At 41.8% G+C, this 27,518-nt stretch overlaps 3 protein-coding genes across 3 annotated transcripts; all 3 read right to left on the bottom strand.

Moving 5' to 3' along the window:
- Positions 1-54: 54 nt before the first annotated feature.
- LOC145707708 (uncharacterized) lies at positions 55-14,012 on the bottom strand. Its single transcript, XM_081785273.1, has 8 exons — positions 13,793-14,012; positions 8,681-8,839; positions 4,294-4,457; positions 3,143-3,389; positions 2,419-2,568; positions 1,416-2,011; positions 1,027-1,079; positions 55-975 (listed from the first exon to the last, which is right to left on the bottom strand). The coding sequence occupies exons 2-8, from the start codon at positions 8,828-8,830 to the stop codon at positions 773-775; spliced, it is 1,563 nt and encodes a 520-aa protein (XP_081641399.1). The 5' UTR covers positions 8,831-8,839; positions 13,793-14,012; the 3' UTR covers positions 55-772.
- A 769-nt stretch (positions 14,013-14,781) lies between these two features.
- Positions 14,782-16,392, bottom strand: LOC145708473 (uncharacterized). Its single transcript, XM_081786143.1, has 5 exons — positions 16,096-16,392; positions 15,946-16,046; positions 15,539-15,811; positions 15,275-15,484; positions 14,782-15,073 (listed from the first exon to the last, which is right to left on the bottom strand). The coding sequence occupies exons 3-5, from the start codon at positions 15,599-15,601 to the stop codon at positions 14,828-14,830; spliced, it is 519 nt and encodes a 172-aa protein (XP_081642269.1). The 5' UTR covers positions 15,602-15,811; positions 15,946-16,046; positions 16,096-16,392; the 3' UTR covers positions 14,782-14,827.
- A 2,253-nt stretch (positions 16,393-18,645) lies between these two features.
- On the bottom strand, positions 18,646-26,376 carry LOC145706948 (prominin-1-A-like). Its single transcript, XM_081784406.1, has 13 exons — positions 26,311-26,376; positions 23,808-23,969; positions 23,168-23,413; positions 22,623-22,950; positions 22,199-22,575; positions 21,344-21,943; positions 21,182-21,303; positions 20,553-20,746; positions 20,323-20,506; positions 19,927-20,106; positions 19,679-19,881; positions 19,134-19,341; positions 18,646-18,785 (listed from the first exon to the last, which is right to left on the bottom strand). Exons 1-12 carry the CDS (start codon positions 26,374-26,376, stop codon positions 19,139-19,141), a joined length of 2,865 nt encoding a protein of 954 aa, XP_081640532.1. The 3' UTR covers positions 18,646-18,785; positions 19,134-19,138.
- Between the last annotated feature and the right edge of the window lie 1,142 nt (positions 26,377-27,518).

The following is a 27,518-nucleotide window of genomic DNA, read 5'->3' on the forward strand; positions in this document are numbered from 1 at the left end:
CTAGACAGGTTCCCCAGATCAATGAGAAAGTGTTCAGTGTTAAAGTTTATTTATTTTAATAATTGTACATTTCGGCTTATATATCGGTAGTTGTGAGGGAGAGTGATAACAAGCACATGTTAAGGGGTGAGAGAGACTGTAGCGTATTACAGTAATCAGAAGCCTCAACAGAAGCCTGGCTAAGAAGAAGAAGAATGGAATGTCAAACTTAAAATCGACACTTTTTGCGTAGTAGGTAAAGGTGGTTAGGGCCGAGTGAAAGAGAGGTTGCATCACGAATCCACGCGTTTTTTGCGATGAGAAAGAGGGCTGAGCCGAGCGACTTGTCAAGTGCTTGTCGAGTTACAGAAAAGTTAACGGCAAGAATGCGTGTTTTGTAAGTGTCTCTCTCAAATTGTGCGAGAGACTTATTCAATTATACAATGACAAATACTTGAACTCGCTGACAGAAAACTTGCTCGGCTTGCTACTCTTAGAGCTCGGCAAAAACCTGTGTAGAAAGCTGAGTCAGGTTTTGAAAAAATCGAATGAAGACCCGCGTTGCGGGTTTTAATTAACCAAGCCGCGAGGCGGCTTCTTTATCAAAAGCCGCTACGCGGCTTTTCATTTAAGCTTTTCAAAACCTGACTCAGGTTTCTACACAGGCTGCCAAGCCCAGAACTAGCGCCTTTGGATCAATTCTAGTGAGGAATCGACTCGAAAAAGGGAACTCCCTTGCTCATCGCTAGAAATTGCATAAACGCGGATGTCAAGCAAAACAATAGATAGAGGGTTAAGTACAAATGGAAAAGAAACAGCAGCGCGCGCGCCTTCTCTTCGCAGCTTTGGCCACTTCGTCGGCTTCTTCCGCGATCTGAAGCTGGCTGAGCTCGGCGGAGCGGAGCGTCGAATTCGCCGTCGCCAATTTTGAATTCGAATTGGCGGCGCCGATGCCACTGCCCAGCGACTTGGAATTTAAAGAGCTGCCGGAAGCGCCTTAAATAGATTGTTGAAGCTGCGATTTCAAATAAATACGCGCGCGCTTACGTGATAAATCTTTCTTCTCCGACCAGTTGGTTAATGCTATTTTAGTTAAAAGGCTTAGCGCGGTTTCGAAAAGAAAGAAAAAATACGTTCAAAAGAAGAGAAATCGGACTGATGTTGTCATAACATGAAACAGTCTGAGCTCGGCAACCTGTGTAGAAAACCTGAGTCAGGTTTTGAAAGGCTTAAATGAAAAGCCCCGTAGCGGCTTTTGATATCGAAGCCGCTTTGCGGCTTGGTTAATTAAAAGCCGCTATGGGGCTTTTCATTCTTGCTTTTCAGAACCTGACTCAGGTTTTCTACACAGGTTTTCGAGCAAACCAATCAACGTTGAATGAAGACTGGAGACATAAAGGATCAATCTTTTCCAGCCAATTTTCGAAACCCTTTTCCTATTAGGTCGTCGCCTGTTTGGCTTGGACGAGTCCCATGACTGGAGCTTCGAGCGGAAGGATTCAGAGAGCTGTGGAATAACGTTCAGGTCGGGCAGGGCGAGAGAGGGAACGCGCTGGATTCCCTCCGATGATGGGTTTCGTGGCTTGGCGCTATTGCTTTTGCTGGCGCTGTTTTCCGTTAAAGTCGTCGTCGCTTTCGAAGCCGAGGCGTGTTCCTTCTTCGTGTTGCTAATGGCAGCGAAGCTCTTGTGCCGCGAGATCGACTTCTGCGCCTCTAGCCTGTCAGCAAAGTTCGACAGTTGCTCGAGCGCCGATCCAGGTCGCATGAGATCGGCCTCCGACTTCCAGCCGTTCTTCTCCGCTTTGCGCACGTTCTTCGACTTGTGCCTCGACAAGTCGGCCTGTTTCTTCTCCACCTGGGAGATCAAGTCGTCGAACTTGGCCAAGACGGCGGAATCGTCCAATCCCGCGGCCGAGTCGAGCTGCTCATCGGCCGAGTAATCGCACAAGCTCAACGAGCCAAGGTCGAACGTCGCCATTTGCTCCAAGGGTCGGAACATGTTCAGCAAGTCGCCATCCGATTTGTGGTAGAACTGAGAATTTTGATTAGTAAACCAAAACGGAGCTCGTTCAAAATGAAAGCCCTCTCCTCCTTTTTGAACCCCCAAACGCTTAAGAATATGGGGATCTGGGCTCAAAAACCTGTGTAAAAACCTGAGTCAGGGTCCAAAAGCTTTGATCAAAATTCGATGGCGGTTTTGAAAACAAAGCCGCAAAGCGGCTTTGCCAAAAGAACCATTATCACTTATCAAAGCTCTTTTTCAACCCTGACTCAGGTTTTCACACAGATTTCTGGGCCCAGATCCCTTTATTTTTAAGTTTTCGGGGTTTTTTAAAAGAGGAGATAACTTAGATTGACCGCAAAAGCAAGGCCTAAGCGGCGGTATTACTCTCCGATTTCGTGATCTAATCTTTGCTAGCTTTCTTAAAGCTTACTTACTTTCGAGGAAGCACTATCGGGCTGCTTGGGGGCGACGTTAAAGGTTCGAAATTGCTCGCGAAAGCGGATTGTATTATCGGGATCCGAATTAGCATTGTAAGAGACGATACTTGGGCGCAGTTTCTCCTCGTCGGAAGAGTCCCAGTTTTTCTGAAAACAAAGAATTGAAACTTTTCTTGAAATTAGAATATTCGGAATTTCAATTTCTGGCGCAGCTGCGGCGCATCTTTAAACTCGGCTTGGAGCCGCCGAGGTTACCGATACGGCATTGTTTGGTGTCATCGCCAGATGGGCGCCACCGAATGATAAATGGTTTGGGCACGTCGAAACGTCCCAATCATAATAAGTCAAAATAAATTTTTTGTTTGACTCATTCTTTCGAATGTATTTTTCGAATTTTTCGAGTTTTCCGAAATTTTCGAATTTTTCGAGTTTTTCGAAATTTTCGAATTTTTCGAATTTTTCGAAATTTTCGCATTTTTTAATTTTCCGAGTTTTTCGAAATTTTCGAATTTTCGAAATTTTCAAAATTTTCGAAATTTTCGAAATTTTCGAATTTTTCGAGATTTTCGTATTTTCAGAATTTTTCGAATTTTTTGAATTTTTCGAGATATTCGAAATTTTCGAAAAGTTTCGAGTTTCTCGAATTTTTCAAATAACGCCCTGAATAATTCCATAATCCGCGTTTTAAAAATATTATAACTCGATAAAAACTCTTTTTTACCTGATCGGACTCTTCGTCGATGGCAAAGTTCTGGAGGTGCGGCGGCTCGGAAACGTCAAGCGAGGAGTCGTTGGTCTCGTTGAGAGCGATGCCACTGTCATGTGACTTATTGGCACTTCGGCCACTTTGCCTACTCGACTCGACAGAAGCGGCACGACGGCTGCGCTCGCCACGCGTTTTTAACCTCTTTCGGCGCTTCGGCTCGCTTCGGCCTCGACGGGGATGGTCTCCAAAAGAAGCCACGCGTCTGAAAATCAATTTTACTAAACACCATAATTGGTGTCTAAAAAGAAAGAAAAGAGTCTGAAGAGCAGAAATAGTTTCTGAATTTTTCGTATATAAAGCCATTTGCTTTAGCCACGTGACTAGAAATAGCGCAGCGCTGGAATAACTCGATGCATATTCTTTCAATTAGGCCCAATTCCGCCGAACAAATGAGTTCAATTAGCCCATGTGCTCGATTTTTCCAAGAAAATGAAAAAGGAAGATCACGTGTTTTTCGACTTACGAGTTGGGCAACGCGCTGTTGAAACAGAAAATAAAAAACTCTTGTTTTAACATTTTTCTTGGAGAAAATTGAGCGCGTTTTCAAACACGTTGTAGGACACTTTAATCGCTCATTAAAAAAGCTACTAAGGGCGCTTATCGAAAACTAAAGGAAAGAGATGGGCTCGGCAACGTGTGCAGAAAACCTGAGTCAGGCTTTTTCATAACCTGAGTCAGGTTTTCAACACAGGTTGCCGAGTCCGATAATAGATAGTTGTAAGTTTCGACAATTTTTTGAGATGATACCCTTAAGTTCCTTTTGGTACAGCGATATTTCAACACCATGAAATATTTCTTTTTTAGCCAATATTTGATGATACCCTTAATATCAAGTATTTTGAGTATATAACTTCATATTTTCTTTTTTAAATTTTTCGTATTAAGGGTATCATCAAAATATTGGCTGCAAAATAGAAATATTTCAAGAGTTGATACCCTTAATTCTTGATTTTTGATACAGAAATATTACTGTATCAAAGGAATTTAAGTGTATCATCTCTTTAATTTTTTGAATTTTATCGCGTTGACACCCTTAATTTTTAAACTTTTAACTAAAGAATGAAAATGGCTAGCTCTTTATTTTCTTCCAAAACCGCCGGAATTACCTAATCTTCATCTTCTCCATGGCCAAATCATGGCGCATGGACTCGGCACGTTTTATCTGTTGGCGAAATTCCTTCTGTCGCTGCTCGCGTTGCTCCTCCACGCGTTTTCGGTTCTTTTCCCGCTTGCTCAGCTCGCGCTGCACCGGCTTCATCGGCAGATGCTTCTAAGAGTTCATTTTTTAGGCTTTTCTGATTTCTGAGGTGAAATCTAATTCGAGTACGCTCGCAATAAAGCCCCCGCCGGCACACACACTTATCTGTATATTCTAAAAACGCGCTCGAAACCCTTAAGCCCAAAAGCTCAAAAGCACCACTCGCTTTGCTGAATTTGATTCAAAGGCCTCAAACTTTTAATTTTTAAACTTTCTTCGGAAAAGTTTAAAAAGTCAAAAAGAACGAGTAATCATTTCTTAAGGGTATCAAAACCAATTGCAGCGTCTTTTCACAGCTTCAATGAATAGCCGCGTATCGGCTTAAATTTTAGGCAAAGCCGCAGTGCGGCTTTCTTAAAAAAGCCGCTACGAGGCTTTTCATTGAAACTGTGAAAAGACGCTGCAATTGGCTTTAATACCCTTAAGAAATAAGTTAAGTAATCCATTTTTTAATTTTGCCGAAGCCGCGTTGCGGTTTTTATAAATAGGTAATTTTTATTTAAAAAAACTAAAGGGTCAATGCACTGCTGGAAACACTCTCCCACTGAGACTCTAGCTCCTGGGAATAAAAGACAACAATTCTAGTATTTTAGCTGCTGCTTTTACTTTATTCGAGAGACAACTGACCAGCCGAGACTGGCACTGCGCGCGCAACGTCCCACTGATCAGTATCAAAGTTCAACGGGTTCGCCCGGAATGCGCTAACCCTTTACCTCCCCTTGATACAGAACAGTGCGACAATAAGTAAGATACAGGTAGAATGTCCCTTTCGGGCTCGGAGGAACATCGGTAGAATTGGGACAGTCGGCGGCAGATTTTTGAAGAGGGTTTTGTACGGTGATGAAGCAGCAAACATTTTTGATCCTAAGCAGTAGACAACTTCCAATCCCCAAAAGCATCAGAAAACCCAATTGCCAACACTAGCCTTCATACTGTTTCTTCGTAGAATCCAGCGAGAGGGAGATGGACGGCGAATATTCCGCTTGAGGCGAGGAGTTGGAAGCAGACCTTTGGGGTTGTGACGAAGCCAGGATCAGGAGCAAAGATGGTATCAGAGATGTTGAATCCGTCGCCGAGCCAGATTTTTGAGCTTCGAATAGAGGCTTTGGCGGAGCGATCGGAGGGAGAGAGGATGGAATCTTTTCGGGCGGTTTGGGCTTGCGTGACCGAGATTGTGACTCGATACCCTTACCTCCCCTAGTCACATGATCGTTCTGCTAAATTTTCGACTTGAAGTTTTTGATCAAGTGTGGCCACTCGGTCAAGTCCAGATTTTGATCAAAGTTATCAAGGAAAGGAACTCTTTCCTCGATCGCGGCGACATGGGAACGGTGAATGAGGTCGACGGTGCCGTTTGCATCTTCGACGAGGCAGACCTGCTGGTTGGTGGATCTGAGGGTGGAGGGGCCACTCCATTTTGCATTGGAGTTTTTGGCGTCTCCGGCGAGTGGGCGTAGCTTGACAACTTGGGGTTTTAGTTTCGAAGCTTCGGTGAACTCGAACTTGACGTTTCCAAGTAAATTGTTTATCGAGTAGGAAGAGATATTGCTGTTGCGCGAAAAATCTCGTCCTAAGAGTGCTGGGCGGCATTGGCCATCCATCACAGTTGCGGCGAGCTCAAACTGAGGGCCTTCGTCGAATCTAACCTTGCAGTAGAGGGTTCCCCTTGGAGTTTCAGCTTCTCCGCTAATACCGGCTACATCGTGGGTTGGAGCGCTCAAATTTCGTAGCACGTTTTGAGGGATGACATGCGAAGGTAGAATCGTTAAATATGCGCCGGTATCGAATTCGATGTTGCAGTCGAACGAATCTTGTCCTGACTGAAATGTGGCGCGTAGAAAATATCCAGGGCGAGATTCGACCTTTTCGGTGAGGTGCACTGGAATTGCAGAGAAGAGGGCATGGACATCGGCGAAATTATCGGGTTCCACATTGTAGTGGCTTTTACGCTGCATTTGGTCGGGCTTTTCGGACTTCTCGTCCTTTTTCTGCGCAGAATTCGGGTCCCGATTGTGCCAAGAGCGTTTACCCTCGCCATGTTTTCCATAGCCTTGCTTCTGTTTGTTGTTGGATCCGGGTTGAGTTTTGTTGACGTTGATGACATCTGAAGAAACGCGGTTTCGGCGACTGGTCTCGGCTTTGAGTGCGAGGTCATTAAGCGTGAAGGTCTTGTCGATAGAGCTCAGAAGAGCATTGTAAGTGTCGGGCTCCTGGTCTCGGAGGGCTTTGACAGCGAACATTGTTGCCCATGCTTCGTGGATATCTTCCACATTTGGCTCAGCATCGTTGTTAGCGGCTTTGAAGGTTTCGAGAAACGCGGCTTTTGCCTCAGCGAGTTTTGTAGCGAGCTCGGATGTAAAATGAGTCACGGGGCACGATCGGTCAAAAACGATGTCGCTGACATCGAGCATCAGTAGAAAATGCGAGATTTTCGGGCCATAGTGCTTTTGAGAAGCCCAATGGCGGCGTCGACGTCGTCACAGGCGCGGAGATCGTTACCGATAAATCGGGCGACGTTCGGAGCTAGTTTGCTGGTAAGAGCGTTGAGGAATATTTTTCGTCGCCGTCGCGGCGTAGATGACTGTCTTTGAATACCCTCATCGCTGTTATGAAATCCACAAACTGGCCGGGGCTATTCCCTTTGAAGGGCTGGATTGACGCGAAGCTTTTGTAGAACAAGTTGCAGATGTGCTGCTCGCGCTGGTCGTATTCCCTGTTGGAACTTTCGGCCGGTGGATTGGCGTATTTGCGTTTTCGGACCAGGTCCTTGTAGTGCAAGAATAGCTCACGTTCTTTTTGGAGCTGTTCTTCCTTCATTGTGAGTAGTGCTTTGTCAGCCGGAGCGGATTCGAGCTTCTTGTTGAGATCAGCGATGAAGTCGGCGATTTGTTCCAGGGCGCCGTCGCATCTTTCGACGGTTTCGGGGAGATTTGGCATCTCCGAGATGTACTAGAACGGGCGAATCACTGATTTCGAGGATTTCTACCTTGACCGACCCGTTTCTCAAAGACAAGAATTGTCTAGGAGAAATTTACGGGGTTTGAAGAGCAAATGAAGATTCAATAGCGGTCGTAGCAGTCGATTGATGTCGTAACTTGGCGGGAGATGTGCGATTTGGAAGAGCTGCCGAGCTAAGAGGAGCCGATTTACTGCTTTCGAGCGAAATTACCTCGACCGGTCCGACTAACTGAGACTTTTGAGGGTCAAAGTTAGATAACGGACTTGGAGAGCGCGAAATGTCGTTGAAAATGGGCGTCAGCGGCGGCGCGAGATCGAAATCGCAGCGGTTGCTCAAGTTGACGTGGCAAAACGGTTGGCGCGGCGGTACTTTTCCACACGCGGCGAATACCGGAAGTAAGTACACGAGTGCTGATCCAGGTTCGTAACGGCCTTGGGCGGAGAAAAACGCTGGACAGGGTAGAAGACGATCAAAAGTTGGGTAGGGTGGGTGGTATTTGTCGAATCGTAGGGTACTCAGCTGATTTTGGAGAATTTGGAGCGATGAGATGGATGTGTCGAGCGGTAGACAAGGTGGAGGGTTGAAGGTGTAAGTTCTGGGGCCGCGGGAGTTCTCTATGTCGAATGAAGCGTAGTCTCTGACACCACTAAAGGGTCAATGCACTGCTGGAAACACTCTCCCACTGAGACTCTAGCTCCTGGGAATAAAAGACAACAATTCTAGTTTTTAGCTGCTGCTTCTACTTTATTCGAGAGACAACTGACCAGCCGAGACTGGCACTGCGCGCGCAACGTCCCACTGATCAGTATCAAAGTTCAACGGGTTCGCCCGGAATGCGCTAACCCTTTAAAACTTTATATTTTAAGAATTTTCTCAACCCAATTTCGGTTTGACACCCTTAAATTTTCTGGTCAGCAATTCAAAAACAACTTAAGTTTTTAAATATTTGATCCCAAAGTGGCCATCCCGTTAATTTCGAATGGTCAAATTTACAACAACAAAAAGGGGCGAGAGAGTACTCTGCGCCCAAACTGGAGGATTGGAAGTGGCATCGGCCGTCTATTCCAAACCACGAGTAACGAACCGGCGCGGTCAGCCAACGACCATGGAAAACTACCACCGGATTACTTGCGTGAAACAAGAATCTCTAACCTAGGAGAGTTAAAAAGAAACAAACCCCGAGTTTTTACTTTTATCGAAACTAAAAAAGAGAAAGGCGAGAAGAACTTGATTTTTCAAAATTTCAAGCTAGAAAATTCAAAGCGCCTCAAAGTACCTTTTCACTTGTGGTGCCTTTACAGTGGCTTGCTTTGTGGCTAGTAGTAGCACCATGATTCTTTCTCGACCACCCGCTCTCAGCTAGCTCGGCTCGGACGCCTCTTCGTGTAACTGCACCAACACTCTCATCGGCTCGCTTCAAACTCATTCGTTTGATCTGAAAATATTAATCAAATAAAATGTTTAAAAACATTGCTTCCTAGAATGGTCCGAAAACCTGTGTTTAAAACCTGAGTCAGGGTTTTGATAAGATTTGACGAAAAGCCGCCGTGCGGCTTTTTAAAAACGGAGCCGCGAAGCGGCTTCGCTGAAATTACCAGCTCTTTCTAGTCAAAAATCTTGTGAAGAGACGGTAACTTTGGCGAAGCTGCGCGGCTTTTCGTTAAACTCTTTCACAACCCTGACTCAGGTTTAAAACACAGGTTGCTAGTCCCTTAGATTCGCCAAAAAGAATGAAATGATTCATAATTGAATATTGGCAAATTTTAAATTTCCAGCGACGCAGGGGGATTATTAATTACAGTCAATAGCGGCTTGTCTCTTTCGTTCGTGGAAAGCGACACACCCAGAGTACGAGAACGCGGGTACACCCTACGCAAATGGCACCTGTTGCTCTCTGAGCTGATCTTCTAATCTAGCGCTAGACCCGAATTTCGTATTAACATTAAACCGCCCTCCCCAAAGCCGACAATTTAATCTCAACCCTACAAACCTTTTTAGAAGCTCGCTGCTCGAATATTTTCGGCAGGAAATAATAATGTTAGCCTCGCTTTTCGGCCAGAAATGCATTATCCATAACCCGCCAGGCAAAAGTTCACTCCTCATTTATTGCGTTAAACTAACAAACTAACTTGGCTCTTTCCTGCTCTTTCAAATTATGTACACTCATCGCCAGTTGAGAAATAAGGCGATTTGGGATCGTTTTTATCGAGAATTAAGGGGGTAGACGTCGATATTCTCACTTTTGGCTGACTGATTTTTGCAACAGCAATATTACTGCAGAAATCGAAAAGCCGCTTGCGGCTTTGAGTAGAAAGAACTAAAGCCGCGCTTCGCGCGGCTTTTCTGTCTTTGCTCGAAGCCGCAAGCGGCTTTTCGATTTCTGCAGGAAATTTACTGCTGTAAAAATCTGAATCTGAAAAGTGAGAATATCGAGGGCTACTCCCTTAATTCTCGATAAAAACGATCCCAAATCGACCAAAAGACTCGAGTCAGGTTTTGAACACAGGTTTTCAAGCCCCGAAAGTGTTGAAAAAAAGAGAGAGAGTGATTTGGAAATTAGGCGGAAAATTCAAGCCGATAGGAGAATTTGTGGTCTCCGTGCAAAATCAATTACATAAAACTCAATCTTTACAAGCGCGAGCATCTGTTCTAATTGTCAATTTCCTACCGCATTTTGTCACTACGCCACTCTGAAATCAGTAGATTCAATAAAGCCCAAATCAATGAAAAATCTTTTAATTTCGCAGTTTATACAAATAAGGGTGCGGCCCCCTTAATTTTATTAAAGAAAAGATGTCGATTTGGAATCGTTTTGCCTGAATTAAGGGGTAGACGTCGATAATAATAAATTATAATATATATGATATAAATTATTATTATCGACGTCTACCCCCTTAATTCAGACAAAAACGATTCCAAATCGACCTCTTTCTCGTTAAAAATTAAGGGGGCCGCACCCTTATTTTTATAATCTATATATAATATATTATTATCGACGTCTACCCCCTTAATTCCTAAATAATCGATATGGAAATGGAAAAAACGAATCGGGAATGATAAAAATCATAATTACGGAGATTGGCTCCTCGTAAAACCATCTGCTTTAAAAAAGTTATTGCAACTGCGATTACGATTGTAATTTCTAACGAGGAGTAAAATTGAGGAAGCGGCGGCTCTTTTACGATTCCCGCCGTCGCAAAATCGCAAAATTGCAGCAAAAATTGGCAGCTTCTTTTTTGATTGACGCCGATTCCAACTTTAAAGGCTTTCAAAAAAAGCGCAATTAATTCCAAACCACTCTTTTCCTTCTAGTCTGACGGAGATAAAGAAGCAATCCGACAGATCTTATTTCCGCCAGCCGACGAAAATGAGGATCAGCTTCGACTGGAAATTCGAAAACGCGAACTTCAGAATCGAAGGAAAATTAAACTTTATGATTTCAACTTGATGAAAATCGTCTAATCGGAATAAATCGTAAAAATCACCTCAGCTCGGCGCTAGAACAGCTGCTAGAATTTTCATCGATCAACGAAATCATTCAAAATTTCACTTCTTTTCGACACTTTTGAGGAAAAAGAAGAGAGAAATGGAAGAATTGATTCGCTCCGTCGACAACTTTTACTTTTCTATCGCAAAGTTCGTCTTTGTCTTTGGCTCTAGAATTCTCATTCGCACCCTTATTTATCGAACAGTTCTGATCTGCACTGCCTTTTTCATTCTTTACCTTATCTACTCCTATTTCTGAATAAAAAACAATCGATTCTGGGCAGAATTTCGACAAAAGCAATTGTGATTGGAAGAGGAGGTTCTTAAGTTGCGACGTGTTCTGAGGCTTTCTCGAGGAAGGCCGTAGCTACAAATGGGCGATTAGATCCATTATCGGGGCATTACTCGTCGCCCAAAAACGTTCAACCTTGGCTTTAAAACATGGCGCAAGAAGCAAAGCCCGTGTCCTCGCCCTCGTCTTGGGAAGACTGATGCTGTTGCTGCTACTAATGCGCCAGTCTCATGGCAGCGGACTCGTTGCATATGAGACGGCGAATTTTAAACTCTTGCCGAATGCTTTGTGTATGCTCGCTCGATAAGCTGATTTCACGAGCCCGATCTCGAATTTTACGCCGCAGGGAGACTTTCTTTCTCGCTCAATATTCCATCCCTCGTTTCGATTCAGCTCAGTAACCTGTGTAGAAAACCTGAGTCAGGGTCTGAAAAAGCTGAAATGAAAAGCCGCGCAGCTACTTTTATATAGAAGCCGCGAAGCGGCTTCATTTGAAAAGCCGCTACGCGGCCTTCCATTTCAGCTTTTTCAGACCCTGACTCAGGATTTCTACACAGGTTGCTGAGCCCAGAATTGAGTGTTCTTCTCAAAACACCTTTCTCAAAACTAGCATGCTAGAATTGAAGGGCCACTGTTTGAAATTCCAGAGGCTAGGTTCAGCAACCTGTGTAAAAACCTGAGTCAGGGTCCTGAGAGAGTTATGACAAACGTGTAGTATGAAAACATACAGTAGTAATTAGAGGGCGAGGAAAAGGAGCAAACATAGCACGCACTCCAGCAACACGGCGGATGCGAGAGTGGCTTTAGCATTAGCTTTAGTTTCTCAGCGTTGTTGGCATTTTGGGAAGAAAAGGTCTCCGAGCATTGATTTAAAACTCTCCCCACGCGTCTCTTCTTTTTTTTTAATGGAACAAGCGTGACCACCGATGATGATCGAAATCGACTGTTCAGTAATTTTTTAATCGAAAAGAAGAAATTTCAAATAATGAGGCGCGCTTGAATGAAGCATGAATCTCGTATTTCGTAAAATCGCGGCTGGTGTTCAATTTCAAGCGCTAATGAGATGCAGTTTAACAGGTTCGAAAGCCGGTGTGTTTAGATCGTGGTTTTGGCGGAGAAAAATTTGAAAATTGAGGTCGATTTTCAAAATTCAACGCCATCAACAAAAAGATCATTTTTCAGGGTAGAACCAATTTTTGGAACAAATTTTTATGGAAAGGGTTTTGATTGGCCGGTAGGCCAAATACACCAATCTTATTGGTAATCCAAAATTCACTCCCAAAATTGGTTTAGACCATTTTTCAAATAACAAAATATCAAGAAAAGAAACGGATTTCCGGAAAAAATCCAAAAATCCGAAAAATCAAAAAACCCAAAAAATCCAAAATCCAAAAATCCAAAAAATCCAAAAATCCAAAAATCCAAAAAATCCAAAATCCAAAAATCCTAAAATTCTTTCCAAAATTGTTAATTTGCCTTTTCTTTCGCTTTTTGCAGAGGTCAAACTCATCACGTAATAGTAATTACCAACTGTGCGCATTCCTTCTCTCTTGGGATCATTAATAAACATTCCGTAATTACTAAGACTGAGAGGGGCTAACGGGGCGCGTGTTTATGTTAAATAAAGCAACTCGCGAGCTGTTACCGTTTTCACTCGCGGATAAGAAAAAATCTGAAAAAGATGAATTTCTAGCAGAAAAACAGTCTCAAAAAAATTTTCTGTATTTTATTGGCTTGGCAACCTGTGTAGAAAACCTGAGTCAGGGTCTGAAAAGTCTTGAATGAAAAGCCGCGTGCTTGAAAAAGTATAAAAAAGGTTGATTTTTCTAGAGCCAAAATTAAATACAGCCATTTTTTCTTCTTGTGGAGATTGTAGTTTGCAGGTAAACTTGAAACTGGCGGGATAAGGGGGTGACAAAGGCACGAGCTACAGTTTCAGGCGGTGCTTGTATTTTGAATTGGTAGAACAGTGCTGTTTTTGTTGCGTCACGGACCGAGTCTGTGTGTGTGTCCAAGGTTGTCATCGAAACAATCTAAGCCCCCACTATCTGCTCCCTGCAACATAACTCTAAATATAGCAAAACGCGCAAATTGCTAGTTTCGCTTTGATGCGCCTGCTCTAAAGCGAAACACGCGTAAACGCAGAAGGGTGAGAAAACGACGCTCCTCCACCACCACCAAGCTCGGAAAAAACTGACAAATACCAGCGCTGTTCCATCAAGACAAAAAAGATAGAAAAAGGCTTCGAAAATTGGAAATTTCGAAATGGAGATTTTGGCAAAGCCGCTACGATCTAGATTCTAGAAGGCCTTACTAATAAAGCCGCGTAGCGGCTTTTTAAAAACGAAGCCGCAAAGCGGCTTCGCCAATATTTTCGATACAAATCTCGCGTTTTTATTCCAATCGAAAAGCTGCTTGCGGCTTCGAGAAATTATCATTTGAGCCGCACTTCGCGCGGCTTTTTTATTAATTCGAAGCCGCAAGCGGCTTCTCGATTGGAAGTAAAAATGCGCGATTTGTATTGAAAATCTTCGTGGCTTCGTTTTTAAAAAGCCGCTTTGCGGCTTTTCTAATGAAGCTCTCTTTGGTGTTAGAATTAACACTGCTTACCGCATGGCTCGACGGAAGAAATTTCAAGTTTCGTTTTTGATCTTCTTGAAAAATCTCTGTTTTAATTTTCGCTTCTTCTTCTTCTTTCTGTTCTTTCTCTTGAATCTTCTTGTTGGAAATAATCTCTGTATTGCTTGCGATTTTAGTATTGAAAGTTGAGTCAGCAAGACCCAAAGTAGACTGAAAAAACGGCAAGACCTGCTACTTGTCAGAAGTGGAAAATCCGCCCGCCCGAAATCGCCACCCGCCGCGCAAAGGGTGCACTCTAGCGCCCCGCCGCGGACGCACTTGGGGAAAGAAAAGGCCCCGCGGCACCACCGCCACCAAGTCAGAAAAAACGCCAATGACAAAGATTATACTGTACCTTCTCGGTAAAGAAAACAATGCCTTTTTTCCACTGCTTTTTTTCAATTAGAAAAAGAAGAAGATGGATTTTGAGACAAAAGTGATTTTGATAAATAGCTAATAAATCAATTAGCTAATTAGGAAATCAGAGAGCCGTTATTTTAGGCTTTTTCTTAAACAAAGCCGCAAAGCGTCTTCGGAATTCAATGACCCTTATCTATTTTTAAACACTTTGCGGCTTCGTGTTTAAAAGCCGCCTTGCGGCTTTTCATTTTAGCTCTTCAAAAAGCCTGACTCAGGTTTTTCACACAGGTTGCCAAAAAGTAACCATCACAATCTTTCTTTTACGCGTCTACTATTAGTCAAAAGAGCACTTAGTTTCTTCGTCTTTAGTCTTCAGAACTGGTCCTATAGTTGATAGAACCAATTGAGCTGCAAGGAGCATGTCCTTCAGTCTCACTGAAAGAAGTCAGCAGCCCCTTCGAAGGAGAAGGAATTCCGGATTTGCTGTTCATCGCTGCAGGAAGCTGCCAAAAATTGAATGGAGAGCGCTGAATGCTGCCTCCACCCCGGGCGACAAGCGCGATGTCAGACTACGACAGCCCACTTGAGATACTATTTTATTCGCAAATCTACTTATTCCGCCTTCTTTTTATTTCAGCCGAATGTACAAAATAGGAGTCACGACGATCAGACAAATCGACAGCGCCAGAATCGTGTACAGAAAATAATTGATGTCAAAAGAAAACAACCCTTTTTCAGAATCTCGCTTTTTAAAACTTCCTCCTCCTTTTCGTCTTTTTCTGAAACATCTGGATTTTCCATTTGTCGATGTCTTCCAGCTTTTTCTTTCTTTTCCAAATCGTCGATCATCATTTGATCAAGCTCTTCTTGAATTTGATTCATTCGTTCTATGTCTTCGATCGAAAGGGAGAGCTAAATTCACGAGTTAGATAGCATGGTTAGAGTAAGCTGGGCTCGGCAACCTGTGTAGAAAGCCTGAGTCAGGGTCTGAAAATACTGAAATGAAAAGCCGCTAATACTACCATTACAATCTAGCAAAAATTCTGGCGAAGATCATTCAGAACCCTGACTCAGGTTTTCGAAACAGGCTGCCGAGCTCAGGGTTTGATTTACTTGAGGTGGGCTTTTAGCAAAAGCAGTGCGACTTCTTTTTCCGTCCTTTTTCGCTGCCTCTTCTTCTTTTCTCCTTCCCCTTGGTAAAGAACTGCTACAGATGCTGGCTCCTAATTCGCCAGGAAAAGCAGCTGCTTTGGCCGTGATTGCGCTCAGATCGAGGAATTCGACGGTGCTCCTCTTCTCGGCTAGTAACGATCTCTTGCGCGACTGAGAATTTGGAAAAGTGAAAAACGAATGAGTAGTTTTGGGCGGCGATTATACCTTGGGCGAGAACTGACGACAGAGCTTATCATTTTCAGCTGAAAGCGCTTGTATAAACTCCATGATGGCATAACTCAAATTTTCGGGAAGCCGCTGGAATTCGCTCGCCAGTCGCTTTTGCCGCGCGTCCTTTTGGACAGTGCGTTCCAAAACTCGACCAGCCGGGTCCAACTTCTCAGCCACGGAAGACACAGTTCCGCGTCCCGTTCGTGGAGAAACAAACAGCTACTGTAGCTATCGACTTTCTCTGCCATCGTGCAAATCGGACAAAGGCTAAAATTCGACGATGAAAACTTTTTTTCAAGAAAGCTTTTCCCGGATTGACGGAAAGTCAACTTTTGGGTAAAAACCGTGTTTTTAGCGAATTGACGGAAAATCGGTTTTTCGGGAAAAACATTATTTTTTACCGTTTTGGCGCGAGACACTCGGCAGATGGAAGGATTTCCTTTTCTTCCAAATTTTCCAAAATCTGAGCAGTTTTTCGAGCTTCCACAAAACAGTGCGGGTGCTAAAAAAACTCAATTAAGATCTGATGTTTTCCACTTTTTGTTCAATACGTTTTGAGCTGCTCGATGAAGGGTTTAAAAAAGGAGAAAACGCTTTTTCTCTCTTTTTGTTGATTTCGCTTTTTGATGAGTTTTGGAAGCGGCAATTTTGGGCGGGAAAATCGAGAAACTCGCGGTACTCAAGTCGGATTCGCGCGAAAAGGCGGCGAAATGGAAGCTTCGGATTCGGACTTTTGGACGAGTCGAAAACTGTCTTTCACGGTTATTTAATTATTTTAGATTTCAGCGTTTTGTTTACAGAAAAAACCACCGCCTTGAGGTCGGCTTGAAACGACTCAAAGATTACTCTGTTTTGGAAGAATAATTGCTCGTACGCTTTTTTAGTTTTTCAAGCAGCTAATTTTCAATAACTAAACTCTTTCTTAAATTGTCGATTCAATTAAATTAAAAAATAAATTTACTAATTAAATTTTAATAAAATAATAATAATAAATTAAATATTAAAAAAATAATATTATAAAAAAATGATAATAATTTTAAATAATAATTTTTTAATAGGAAATTTTAAATAATTTAATCAATTTTTTAAAAAAAATTTTAAAAACTTCTCCTGTCGCAAAAAATTTATCCATATCAGCGTCAAATTGAAGAAGAAGCGATTTAATCGAGAGCTTGAGTCCCTGAACAGCATTTTGAATGGAGAGGCGCTGCTGCTCGAATTTGTCGAAAATCACTTCGCTGATTTCAGCCACGAGCTGGTCCACTTCCGCCTGGGAACAGCAGATTTCCCCGGAACAGCTGAATTCGAGAAATAAATCAGTTAAATATTGTTTTTACCTGAGTTCGAAGTGCCGCGCTGCTGAAAAAATTATTTGACTTTTTAAAAATCAAAGTTGTTGAAGTTCATTTCGGAATTTTTATTTTTAAAGATTAAGTTACTTCAAGATTCTAGTTTGACTTTATTTTTTAGTTTCCTGTCGATAGTTTCTTATAGAAAAATTGGATTTTTAAATCATGGATGAGTTCAATTCAAAGATAAAAAGTTGTGAATTTTTCTAGAATCAAGATTCTAGATAATAATTTCTAGAACAATAAAATTTCATTTTTATAAAGGGGTTGAAAATTTGACCATTTTATTGGTTAATAGGTGGACTAAGACCCTTTTACCAAATAATTGGTAAATACGCGCGAATAGGTTAATTTTTTAAAAATTTTAACCTCTTCGAATCAATCTACCAATTTTTTGGAAAAAGTGATTTTTTGTTGTAAAATTTTCTAGAATCAAGATTCTAGAATCTAAAACAATAAAATTTCATTTTTATAGATTGTTTGAAAATTTCCTTCAATTTTTTTCATTCTCAGAGTAAAATAGATTCAGTTTTATTGAATTATTAAAGTCAAAATAAGAAAAATAGCTATAAAATTACAGAAAGTGATAATTCGGCAAAATCTGAATTTTGGATTCTAGTTTTTGCTCATCTTTATTTCCTAAATTATTAAAATTATCTTCAATTTGTTAATTTTTTGTAAAGTTTAAAAACGAGGCGTGATTTCGGCCAGGATTATCGCTAAGCCCCAATTTGAAACTTCTTTCCTCAAAAAGTAGAAAAGCGGCCCATTTCCTGACGCCGGAATCGGCTGCTTCCTACTCTGATGCTGCTCTCATTTTCTTGCCTGGTCTCTTTTCTAGAGCCAGGAACACGGGCTCAAAGTTGGCGCACCCTTCTGTTTTTGCTTCGCATTTTTCGCGGCGCTAGAATTTTATTTTTTAACGATCAAAATTGAACGATTTAAAAAACGGGTGCTTTGGGTTAAACTTGGGATTAGACACGCGCCGCAATGTGATTACTGATTAGCACGCGTATTTACGCCAATACACTGTTTTCCCTTTTTACCTGAAAGGCCCAAAAAGTGCCAATAAGCAAAAAGAAGAGCGAACGAAGAATCTCATGCTTCTTATCACCTCCGCGCGCTCTCTTTCTCTCGAGGAAAAATATAAAATGCGCGCTGAAAAAAGTACCTCGGGATCTCAGATCTGTCAAAGCCGCCTTCAATCATTTTTTGTCAGTTCCGAGCATTTCATTACCCTTTCCAATCTGTCCAATTCCTTCCCGTAATAAAATCGACAAACTACTACTTTTTTTATTTATGAATTTAAAAATAATTATTATTTTTTTAATCTAATTAATTCAAAAAATATTTTAATTTTTGAATTATTAAAAATTATTACAAATATATGATTTAAATTAATTAAATTCAAAATAAATTTTAAATAATTAATAGAAAATATTAATTATATTTAAAAACATATTCTAAATATTAATTATTAATTAAAAAATTTTTAAAATGATTTATTTTCGCGGCTTTGTTCTCGAAATTGCTCTAGAAAAATTGTTAGTAGCTTTTAGTTATTAAAAAATTTGTTCTAGAGATTTTTGAATCTTCCGTTTCCTCCTTGATTTCAGTAAAATTTTCCGTTTCGACAACGATTTCTCAGAAGAAAATCAAAAACTTGAAGTCAAACCAAGTTTCCGAAGCGAAAATAGAATCAGTTCTCTCAACCCTTTCTTTTATGCAATTGGATGCGTTTTCTAGTTTGTTTGAACTTGTATTTGTAAATCAGGGTCAGTCGAGGTGAATCGCTTTTTACAGAAATTGAATATTTAGTTCTTTTGGACGCTGCGGCTTCTTTTTCTTTTATTTGGCAAGTTGTTCTTCTTTAGGCGACAACGGTGTCTTTTCTAATAAAAAGCCAGCTGGTTACTATTTTTTGATGAGAATTCGCAATTTTAAAATTTTAACCTCTTCGAGTCATTTTACCAATTTTTTGGAAAAAGTGATTTTTATTGGTCGATTCCAATCTTCGACCATTTTATTGGTTATAAGATGGGTTAAGAAAGCCCTTTTGCAAAATAATTGGTAAATACGCGCGAATAGGTTAAATTTAACAGTCATTTGTTACATGGCATAAAAATGACAACAGGAATCTTACTGCGTTGAAATTTGTGAGCTGCTAATCGGAGTAGGAATAATCCGACTCAGAGTCAAAGCCCCTAAACGAGCGCGTTAATTTAGCAGTGCTACTTTACCATCGTCAGCTAGGCGACGGTTTGATGAAGTGAGGGTTAAATGGAGGTGGGTTATGGTAAGAGTGCGTTCGCCTGCCGCCGTACTCGTTATAGAACTGGCCGGAGCGGTTCATTCCCAGCGCCACTTCGTCGAAATACTCTTCTTGCTTCATTCGCCGGAACCACTTGTGCAGTTTCGCGCCGAAAATCATCGAAGGGATCAAAAATACTGAAACATAAAATCACAATCGAAAAAATTCATCGAAGTTACAGTGGGTAATCCTTAAATCGGCCCACTGGATTTTCAGCCAATAAGATAGCGGCATTCCTTTTGAGCCAATCAGAGCACAGAGTAGAGAAATGGGCTCGGCAACCTGAGTAAAAACCCTGAGTCAGGCTCTGGAAGAGCTAAAATGAAAAGAGTCTGACTCAGGTTCCCGAGTCCAGTTCTCTATTCTGTGCTCTGATTGGCCAAAAAAGGAATGCCGCTATCTGATTGGCTGAAAATCGTGTGCACCGATTTTAGGATTGTCCACTGTAATTCTCGCTCAAAAACGAAGGCTCACCTGTCGCCCAAGCCAAAGAAAACCAAAAAGCATTTAACGAGTCGACAAAGTAGGAGCAGGCAATGTTCATGACATTTGTATAAATTCCGTAAATCGGTTGACACGCTCCGACGTTTTCCTCCACTTGGACTTTGAGCCAGGACGAGAAGGTTTGAATTCGGCCGGCGATGTCACTCGAGTATCTTCTCGCGATTTGATTCAAGCTGAAACAGAGATGAATTTTAAAAATGGGTTTTTCGAAAAGTCACCTTTCGGGCGTGACTGTAATGAGAGTTTCGTTAACAATGCGGGCTTCTTCGATTAAAGCATCGAGCGAAGAGTCGACAGTTTCCGCCGTGTCCTTCAAATTGTCCAAATCGTTTTCCAGATCGGCGAGGGCACTTTCCAGCGGCTCGATTTGCGTTTGATACAGATTCAGAACATCGTAGCTGAACAAAAACAATAGAAAAAGACTGGGCGCCCTGGTTATGTCGCCAAATGTCGCTGAATGTCGCTGAATGTCGCCGAAATGTCTTGACATTCAGCGACATTCAGGGACATTTGGCGACATTCAGCGACATTCGGCGACGTCACCAGTGTCGCCAAAGAAGAACAGGTCGAAATTTTTTCCCGAAACGAAACTCGCTTTGGCTAATAATATTCACCTGTGTTTTTGCAATTTAGCAACAGTAGTCGCTTTTTCGATATTTGTCATGGGCGAGGGGTTGTTTTCGATGTCGACAGATGTTTCATTCAGCATCCCAGCAAAGCTCTCAAGATCGATCGATGTGAGACCCTTATTTACTTCTTTCAAGTAAGTTGCGTAGTCGATATGTCTCCAGGAACCATCTAAGAATGAGTGATCACGAGTTGAAATCAAGGAAGAGAGACTCACTCTTCAACACTTCAATATTCGCTATATCATCTTCGCTGAGAAATCCGTCGAGAGTTCCATTCAGCACAGCTCCTATTTGATCGAATTGCTCGTCCACTAGTTGGTTGTACTTTGTCAAGTTGAAGAGCTCGTCCAAGTCGAACATCTGGTCCAGCTCGAGCAATTTGTACAAACCCGTGTTGTTTTTACACATCCTGAAATTTGGGCCATTTAAGAGGGTTTTCAAGACCTGCACAGATACATACAATAAGGATGAGGACAAATCTAATGACGATATTGACGAGTTGCTGCTTATGCTGATATTCAAACTTGCGAGCTGTGAGATGAACTAAGTTTTTTTAGTAAAAAATGAATGTGAAAAAAAGGAGATCTTCCCCCTTAAATTTTGATATAACGTAGCCCTGTATTCTTTGAGTGTTGGAAATGACGACGTGACGTCGCAAATGAGTCATCTTTACGTTGTCACGTCGTCATTTTAAACACTTAAAGAATACAGGGGTACGTTTTATCAAAAGTTAAGGGGGTAAATGTGGCAAAATTTAACGACTCTGGTCGTGGGGACTCTGGTACGACAATTTTTGTTAAAAAAATGATGGAAAACAACAAGGAAGACGTGTTTTTTTCCTTACGAAAAATATTCAGTCGGCGACATGAACCCATTCTCGGTGGAATTTTCGAAAGTAAAATTGACTGGGCGGACAAGATCGAGGGGATAGTTGTATCCCATCGAGGCACCCAGGTCGTGCAAAAACTAGCCATAAATAAAACTAATCAAAGAAAGGATAGTTTACCTCCAGGCCGGTGAAATTGCCCTGAGAGTCCTCCTGCATCGTCTGGCAAAAGTACTTTTCTCCGTGGCCGCCTACAGTGAAGGCGATAATTGAGAGCATCATCAGAAGCCAGCCGAAAATGAAGCTGAAGCTGACCGACATCATCAAGAAAATGCCGCCCAGATTCGACGCTGAAGATCTGTTTGTCGGCGTTGCCTCGCGTTTGTAGCCGCAAAAGCCGAGCATAATTCCCAGCGAGTTTGCGCCGACAACAAGCGCTACCATGCTGCCTATCGTCAAGCCGATAATGTTTCTGTACTTTTCCGCCTCTGGAATTTCGTTGGCAATGTCTTGCACCGTCTGCCGGTGCTCTTGCAGGTCGATTGTGTTGTTGACGTCGAGGTAGTCGTCTACTTGGTCAATCACGCGCTGGACGTCCTGGTCGACGCTTTCGAAGATGCCGCCAGGGCCGATGATGTCGTTGATCATGGAACTCGTGTAGCGGTCGATTGTGTTTGGAATGTCGTTGATTGCGTTTTCGCCGAGAATGATGACATTTGTGAGGTTGTATCGCGCGAGAGCATCTTGCAGCTCTTTTATTTCCAACGACATATCGTCAAGCTAGAATTATTTTTAAATCAATGAGGAGAATCGGGGAGAGCTTGAAGCTAGAATTTTCATATTGCAAATGAATCATCTTTTTTTCACCAAAAGAAGAAGCGCACCATCTTATCTCTCTATATCGTTTTTCTCAAACACCAGAAAATCGATCTCACCGAGCATAAAACTCACTGTCTCAATGAAGGGGTAGTAGATGTACTTGAAAAAGTCGGCGACTTGTCGCAGCTCTGGGTAAATACTCGTCCAGAAACTTACCGACTGAAAGTCGCCGCCGAGCTGCAATTTGGCGGTGAATCCCTTGAGCATGCTGCACGCCGCGTTCTTGTCGCAATTGTCGAATGCCAGATCCGCTTCGATGCTGGTCTTGATTGTTTCCAGCGTCCCTTCGAAAGTCTTGACGCCGTTCGAAATCCTCGCCAAGTTTTGATCCACAGAAGAGAGCGTGCTCGTCACTCCGTCGAGGACGATCTGAAACTCGCCGAGTTCGCCGAATAAAGGGTTAAAACTCGCTCGCAGCTCCGTTTGAATCGGATCGCCGAGGACGCTGCCGATGTTTTCCAGTTGAAGAGTCGTCAAGTTTTCGACGAATTTGTAGTTGTTGTAAATGTCGTCCATTTGCGTCTTTATTGAACCTTTTTCGAGATCAAAATCAGAATGTCACTGTTACTTTATTAATGATTTCCGATCTCTTTTCCTGTATATCCATAAATGTGATCAATATTCGCAAGAACAGCCGGTCCAGCTTCTTGAAGAACAGTTCCGATCCAATCATTCGTCAAAAAGATGAACACCATTGGAATAATGAGGATGGAATTGGTCAGCATCAGCGCGAGGAAATGAAATATTCGCCAGCCCGATTTGGCATCCTTGATGTCCTGGTATCTTCTTCCGCCGCAGTTGTTGCACAATCGACAGGAGCAGAAAATCAAACCGACGATGGGCATAGAAATGACGAAAAGGAGACCGAAGGCGAGGCAGATCAGGTAGCCTGTTTCGAACTTGGCCACCTAAGAGAAATGAGTATTTTTCTACAATTGATTTTTGAAGACATAGACGAGAAAAAATGACAATTTTTGTAAAAAAAGAGACATTTTTACGAGTAAAAGAGACGATTTTTAACCTTGAAGGCAAGAAAGAGTTTGGCAGGAAGTGTAGTATTGAATTGGTGCTCCTGATTCAAGTTAGTAAGGGAAGGTTTTTCAAGAAGATTTTGAGAAAGCGTACCTTTTGCCAGTTGTTAGAAACGTAGTCCAAATGATCGTCGACTTGGAGAGTAAGTAGCTCGAATAAGAAGTCTTCGATCGTTTCGAATGGCTGCCAAACCGCGTCGATAAAGGCGGTGTTCAACATGAACAGATGCCGCAAGGAGCGGGTATCGGGAAGCTGCAGCTCAACAGAAACATTGTAGGTGGCTAGATTGTCCAGCGTGTACGTTTCATTGCCGATGATTAGCTCGTAGCTGATGTTTTGCTGAAAATTTTGATTGGAAACGAATAGATAAGGGTGTGAACTATTCCTTGGTAAAAATAAAATAAGGGTGTCAAAGCGTTAACTTAAGGAGAAAGGTCTCAATATATATGCTTGCGAATAATGATTTCGGTCGAAAAAGTAGATTTTTCTTCAAGATTTAAGAAAGGGATACCCTTTTTTCTTAATTAAGGGTGTGAACTATCCCTTGGTAAAAATGAAATATGGGTGTCAACGCGTTAATTAAAGGAGAAAAAGTCATAATTAAAAGCTTGCGAATGATGATTTAAGTCCAAAAATGGACTTTAAGAAAGGGATACCCTTATTTTCTTAATTTTATGGAAAGATGAAGCTCAAATCTATGATCTTACTATTGAAATTTTGATCTGATACTTACAGGTAGAGTATTCTCTGCTGGATCATTGGACTCTTCTTCGGCATAGATCGAGAAGTCGTCATATTGTGCGTATAAGAAGAACTGAGCGAATCCACTGAGCAAGGAACTTGCGAATAGAAGGCGGGGAACATCGGTTAGACCATTCTGTGTGGCATTTAGTCTCTTAAAAAATTTTGTTGTTTGGGCATGCGTTGTGAGGGAAAGCTTGGTGAAGAAAAGGCGGCGGTGTTGAGGGGTCACAGCAGGGCGGCCACTGTTCTTACTGGCGTAAGTCAGCGATTAGCGGACACGAGTTAGGCACACAACCACCTGGGCACGTGACTGCTTCCCTTTCCGAAAGGATGAAAGAGTAGCTCGCTCTAGGGGCAACTAATCGCTGCCGGCGGATTAATCGATCGAAAACAACAACGAAAATCTACCTACTTCCGATTTTTCGCCATGTGTTCTAAGCCGATAAAGGCCAGCTGCTCTTCTAGGTGACTTTTTCTTCTAGCTCTCTCCCTTCATTGCTCTGGAAAAAGGGGGAGCATCTCTCTTCCTCGCATCTGAAAGGGAAAAACGAGACCTCGCCGCCGGCGGATTACTCAGATCAGTAACAGTCCGTTCCACCTGACTGAGAGCGTACTACTCGATTGAGAATCTGGACCAGAACAAAATAGAATTCGCCAATTCTCAAATTAACGCGCTTTTACTATTTAATCTACTGCTTTCAAGGAGCACTTAACTTCACCAAGTGCTCGGCAACCTGAGTAGAAAACCTGAGTCAGGGTTCTAAAGAGTAAAATGAAAAGCCGCGTAGCGGCTTTTAAACACGAGGCCGCAAAGCGGCTTCGCCAAACTTACCAACTCAATGAATATTTTTATGTAGCGAAGCCGCAAAGCGTTTAAAAAAGCCGCTACTTAAAAATATTCATTGAGTTGGTAGTTTGGCGAAGCCGCTTTGCGGCTTCGTATTTAAAAGCCGCTACGCGGCTTTTCATTTTACTCTTTAGAACCCTGACTCAGGTTGCCTCGAGCAGACTTTTGAGTCAAAAAGCGGAAGTCAGGATTTTGCTAGAATACTTACCGAGACTTGAAAATTTAGGCTTCAAAATTCACTCGGAAGTGCTAATCTCTCTTAAAAGGCTCCACTTGATCAAATAGTTTGAAGAGGACACTTTCTTTCTTTTTTCGTCTGAAAGGAAGAAAAATCTCGGGAATAAAACGGAGCAAGAATGAAAAGGAGGGGAACAGACTCCTGCCCTTTGGGGAGACAGGCTTTCGAGTTCCCGGTCGAGCGGCCAAGCTCAATAAAACTCAAAAGTCACCTGCTTCAAAAAGTGATGCTAGAAATCCTTGAATACTGCGCATTCAGATTTTTATACAAATAGATTGCTCCGTCGACAGAATCTTGTCCCTTTCTACTGATGCTGGAGACAACGAAGACTGAAGCCTGTGAAGAAACCTGAGTCAGGTTTTTCACACAGGTTGCGGAGCCTAGACTGAGGCTTAGTACTGTAACTGATTGATAGTAAATGCAATAAATGGCATTATTTGAAGATCGCGGTAAAATTCGGACGAATCGGACGGAGAACTGAAACTGATAATCGGAGTTTATTTTTGGGCTTCTCAAATATTAGGATAGCGCGCTGCCTCTCTTATGATGACCTCGATTTTGGGCGATTTAAACGAACTCAGATCTGCAAAAAGCACCAAAAATGAAATGAAACAAAATAAAGAATAGCTGCTGTTACGTTGGGTGCAACTGTTTCAAGAAATCCTCGAGAAATAAATATTTGATAAAATGGAATCAAGAGTAACATGTTTTTCCTGGCATTTCGTCCTACGTCGATGAACAATTTTACTGAAAAAATAACGATAAGCATTTCTGATAATAAAAAATATATCGATTTTGTAAATCATTTCCGAGTTGTTCTCTCGCAGGTCAGAACTAAAGACAGATTTCGCAGCGATAAGATTGATTCAAAGCAAAGATAAAATTTGCTGCTCACCCGCCGAGAGAGCGAAAGCGCCCTCTTTCGGTCGAAATCCGCATAAAATCACGGAATTTCGGCTTTAGAATCAATAAGCATAAATGATTTCAAAAAGATACAGAAGGTATCCATCGAGAAATTTCCCGACTAAACTGTGAAAACAAAAATCAAAAACTTTTTGATAAAATGAAGCACCTTCCTCTTCTTCGCTTGTTCAACTTCTTCGCTTCATCAACTTCAATGTTTTGAAAAAAGATAATAAATTCAAAAACCATATATTTTTTCTTCAATTCTTCAAAGTTTAATCAAAATCTAAAACTAAGTAGTAGTTTTTCTTAATTTCATTTTCCACGATGCATCTTGTGAAGTAAACCTGAGTCAGGGTTTAAAAGATCATAAATAGGGTCGACGACCAAAAAATAAACCCCTAAAACCCCTTCAGGTAACTGCCTAAATTTTTGGAACTATATGTATTTCGACCAACCTTAAAAATTTGTAATTGAAAATTTTTGGTATGATCACGTGATCACGTGATACGGACCCTCGAAAAGCTTGAAAAGCTTGCCAACCTCGATCCCCTGACCGCATGTGATCATAATGTAGCTAACATGAAAAAGCATAAAAAGTTCTTCCTATAGAATCCAAAACATTTTTGGTGGCAAGATCTCATGAATCGCGAGAGGGAATTGAAGCGTCCAAAATGGCCCTTTTTGCAACGTATTTTGGCCTAAGTAACCCGTGAAACCTGGATTTTTACCTCAATTTTAGCTAGTTTTGAGTCCTTATATAGCTTCTACTGTCTCCTGTAAAGACGGCACCAAGAATTTTTTTGGCTAAACCACTAGAACAAACCAAGACCTTTCTTTTTGGCCTAACGAGAAGATGATCCCATAAGGGGATCAAGCTCGGCAAGCTTTTCTAGCTTTTCGAGGGTCTGTAACCCGTGATCACGTGGTCAGACCAAAAAAATTTCAATAACAATTTTTTAGTTAGGCCTAAATACATATTGTCCCAAATTTTCAAGGCTTTACCACAAAGGGTTCTTGGGGTTGAATTTTTGCTCGTCGGCCCTAATCATAAATGAAAAGCCGCGTAGCGGCTTTTAAAAACGAAGCCGCAAAGCGGCTTCGCCAGAATTTAAAATTTGATTGAAAAATAAACTTTGCGAAGCCGCTTTGCGGCTTCGTTTAAAAAAGGCGCTACGTGGCTTTTCGTTTAAAATTATTTTGACCCTGACTAAGGTTTTCGAGCCGGGCGAAAAATTCGCCATTTTCCGGACGAAAAAATCAAAATTTCTGACTCCAATGAAAAATAAAACGCCCAACAAGAATCTACTGTATCAATTCACCAATAAATGCAACTTCTAGCGAAATCATGGTCGATTTCTTGGGAAATGTTCGAAAAAGAGCTCCACGTTGTAGTTTATGACGTCAGCAGCGCGGGCCAATTGGCGCGGGCGAATTTGAAAGAAAAAGAAGGAAAATCAAAATCGTCGTCGGAGTGAAACTCAAAATCCGGATCCGAGCAAACAACGCCTAATCCCTTTATTTTCGCTTTCATCTTTTTCGCTGCGCGAATTTTAGATTTTTTAATTTTATCGATAATTTTTCATTTCAAAATTATTTTTATAAAGAGAAATTTTAAATTTTAGCTGCTAATAGTGTAATCGTATTATTTTCAAGCTTATTTATTTATTTCTTAAATATTTTATTAAAAAATTATAAATTTCCGCCAGAAA

This window comes from Oikopleura dioica, chromosome XSR, assembly GCF_907165135.1.
Source record: "Oikopleura dioica chromosome XSR, OKI2018_I68_1.0, whole genome shotgun sequence".
Taxonomy (NCBI): Eukaryota; Metazoa; Chordata; class Appendicularia; order Copelata; family Oikopleuridae; genus Oikopleura; species Oikopleura dioica.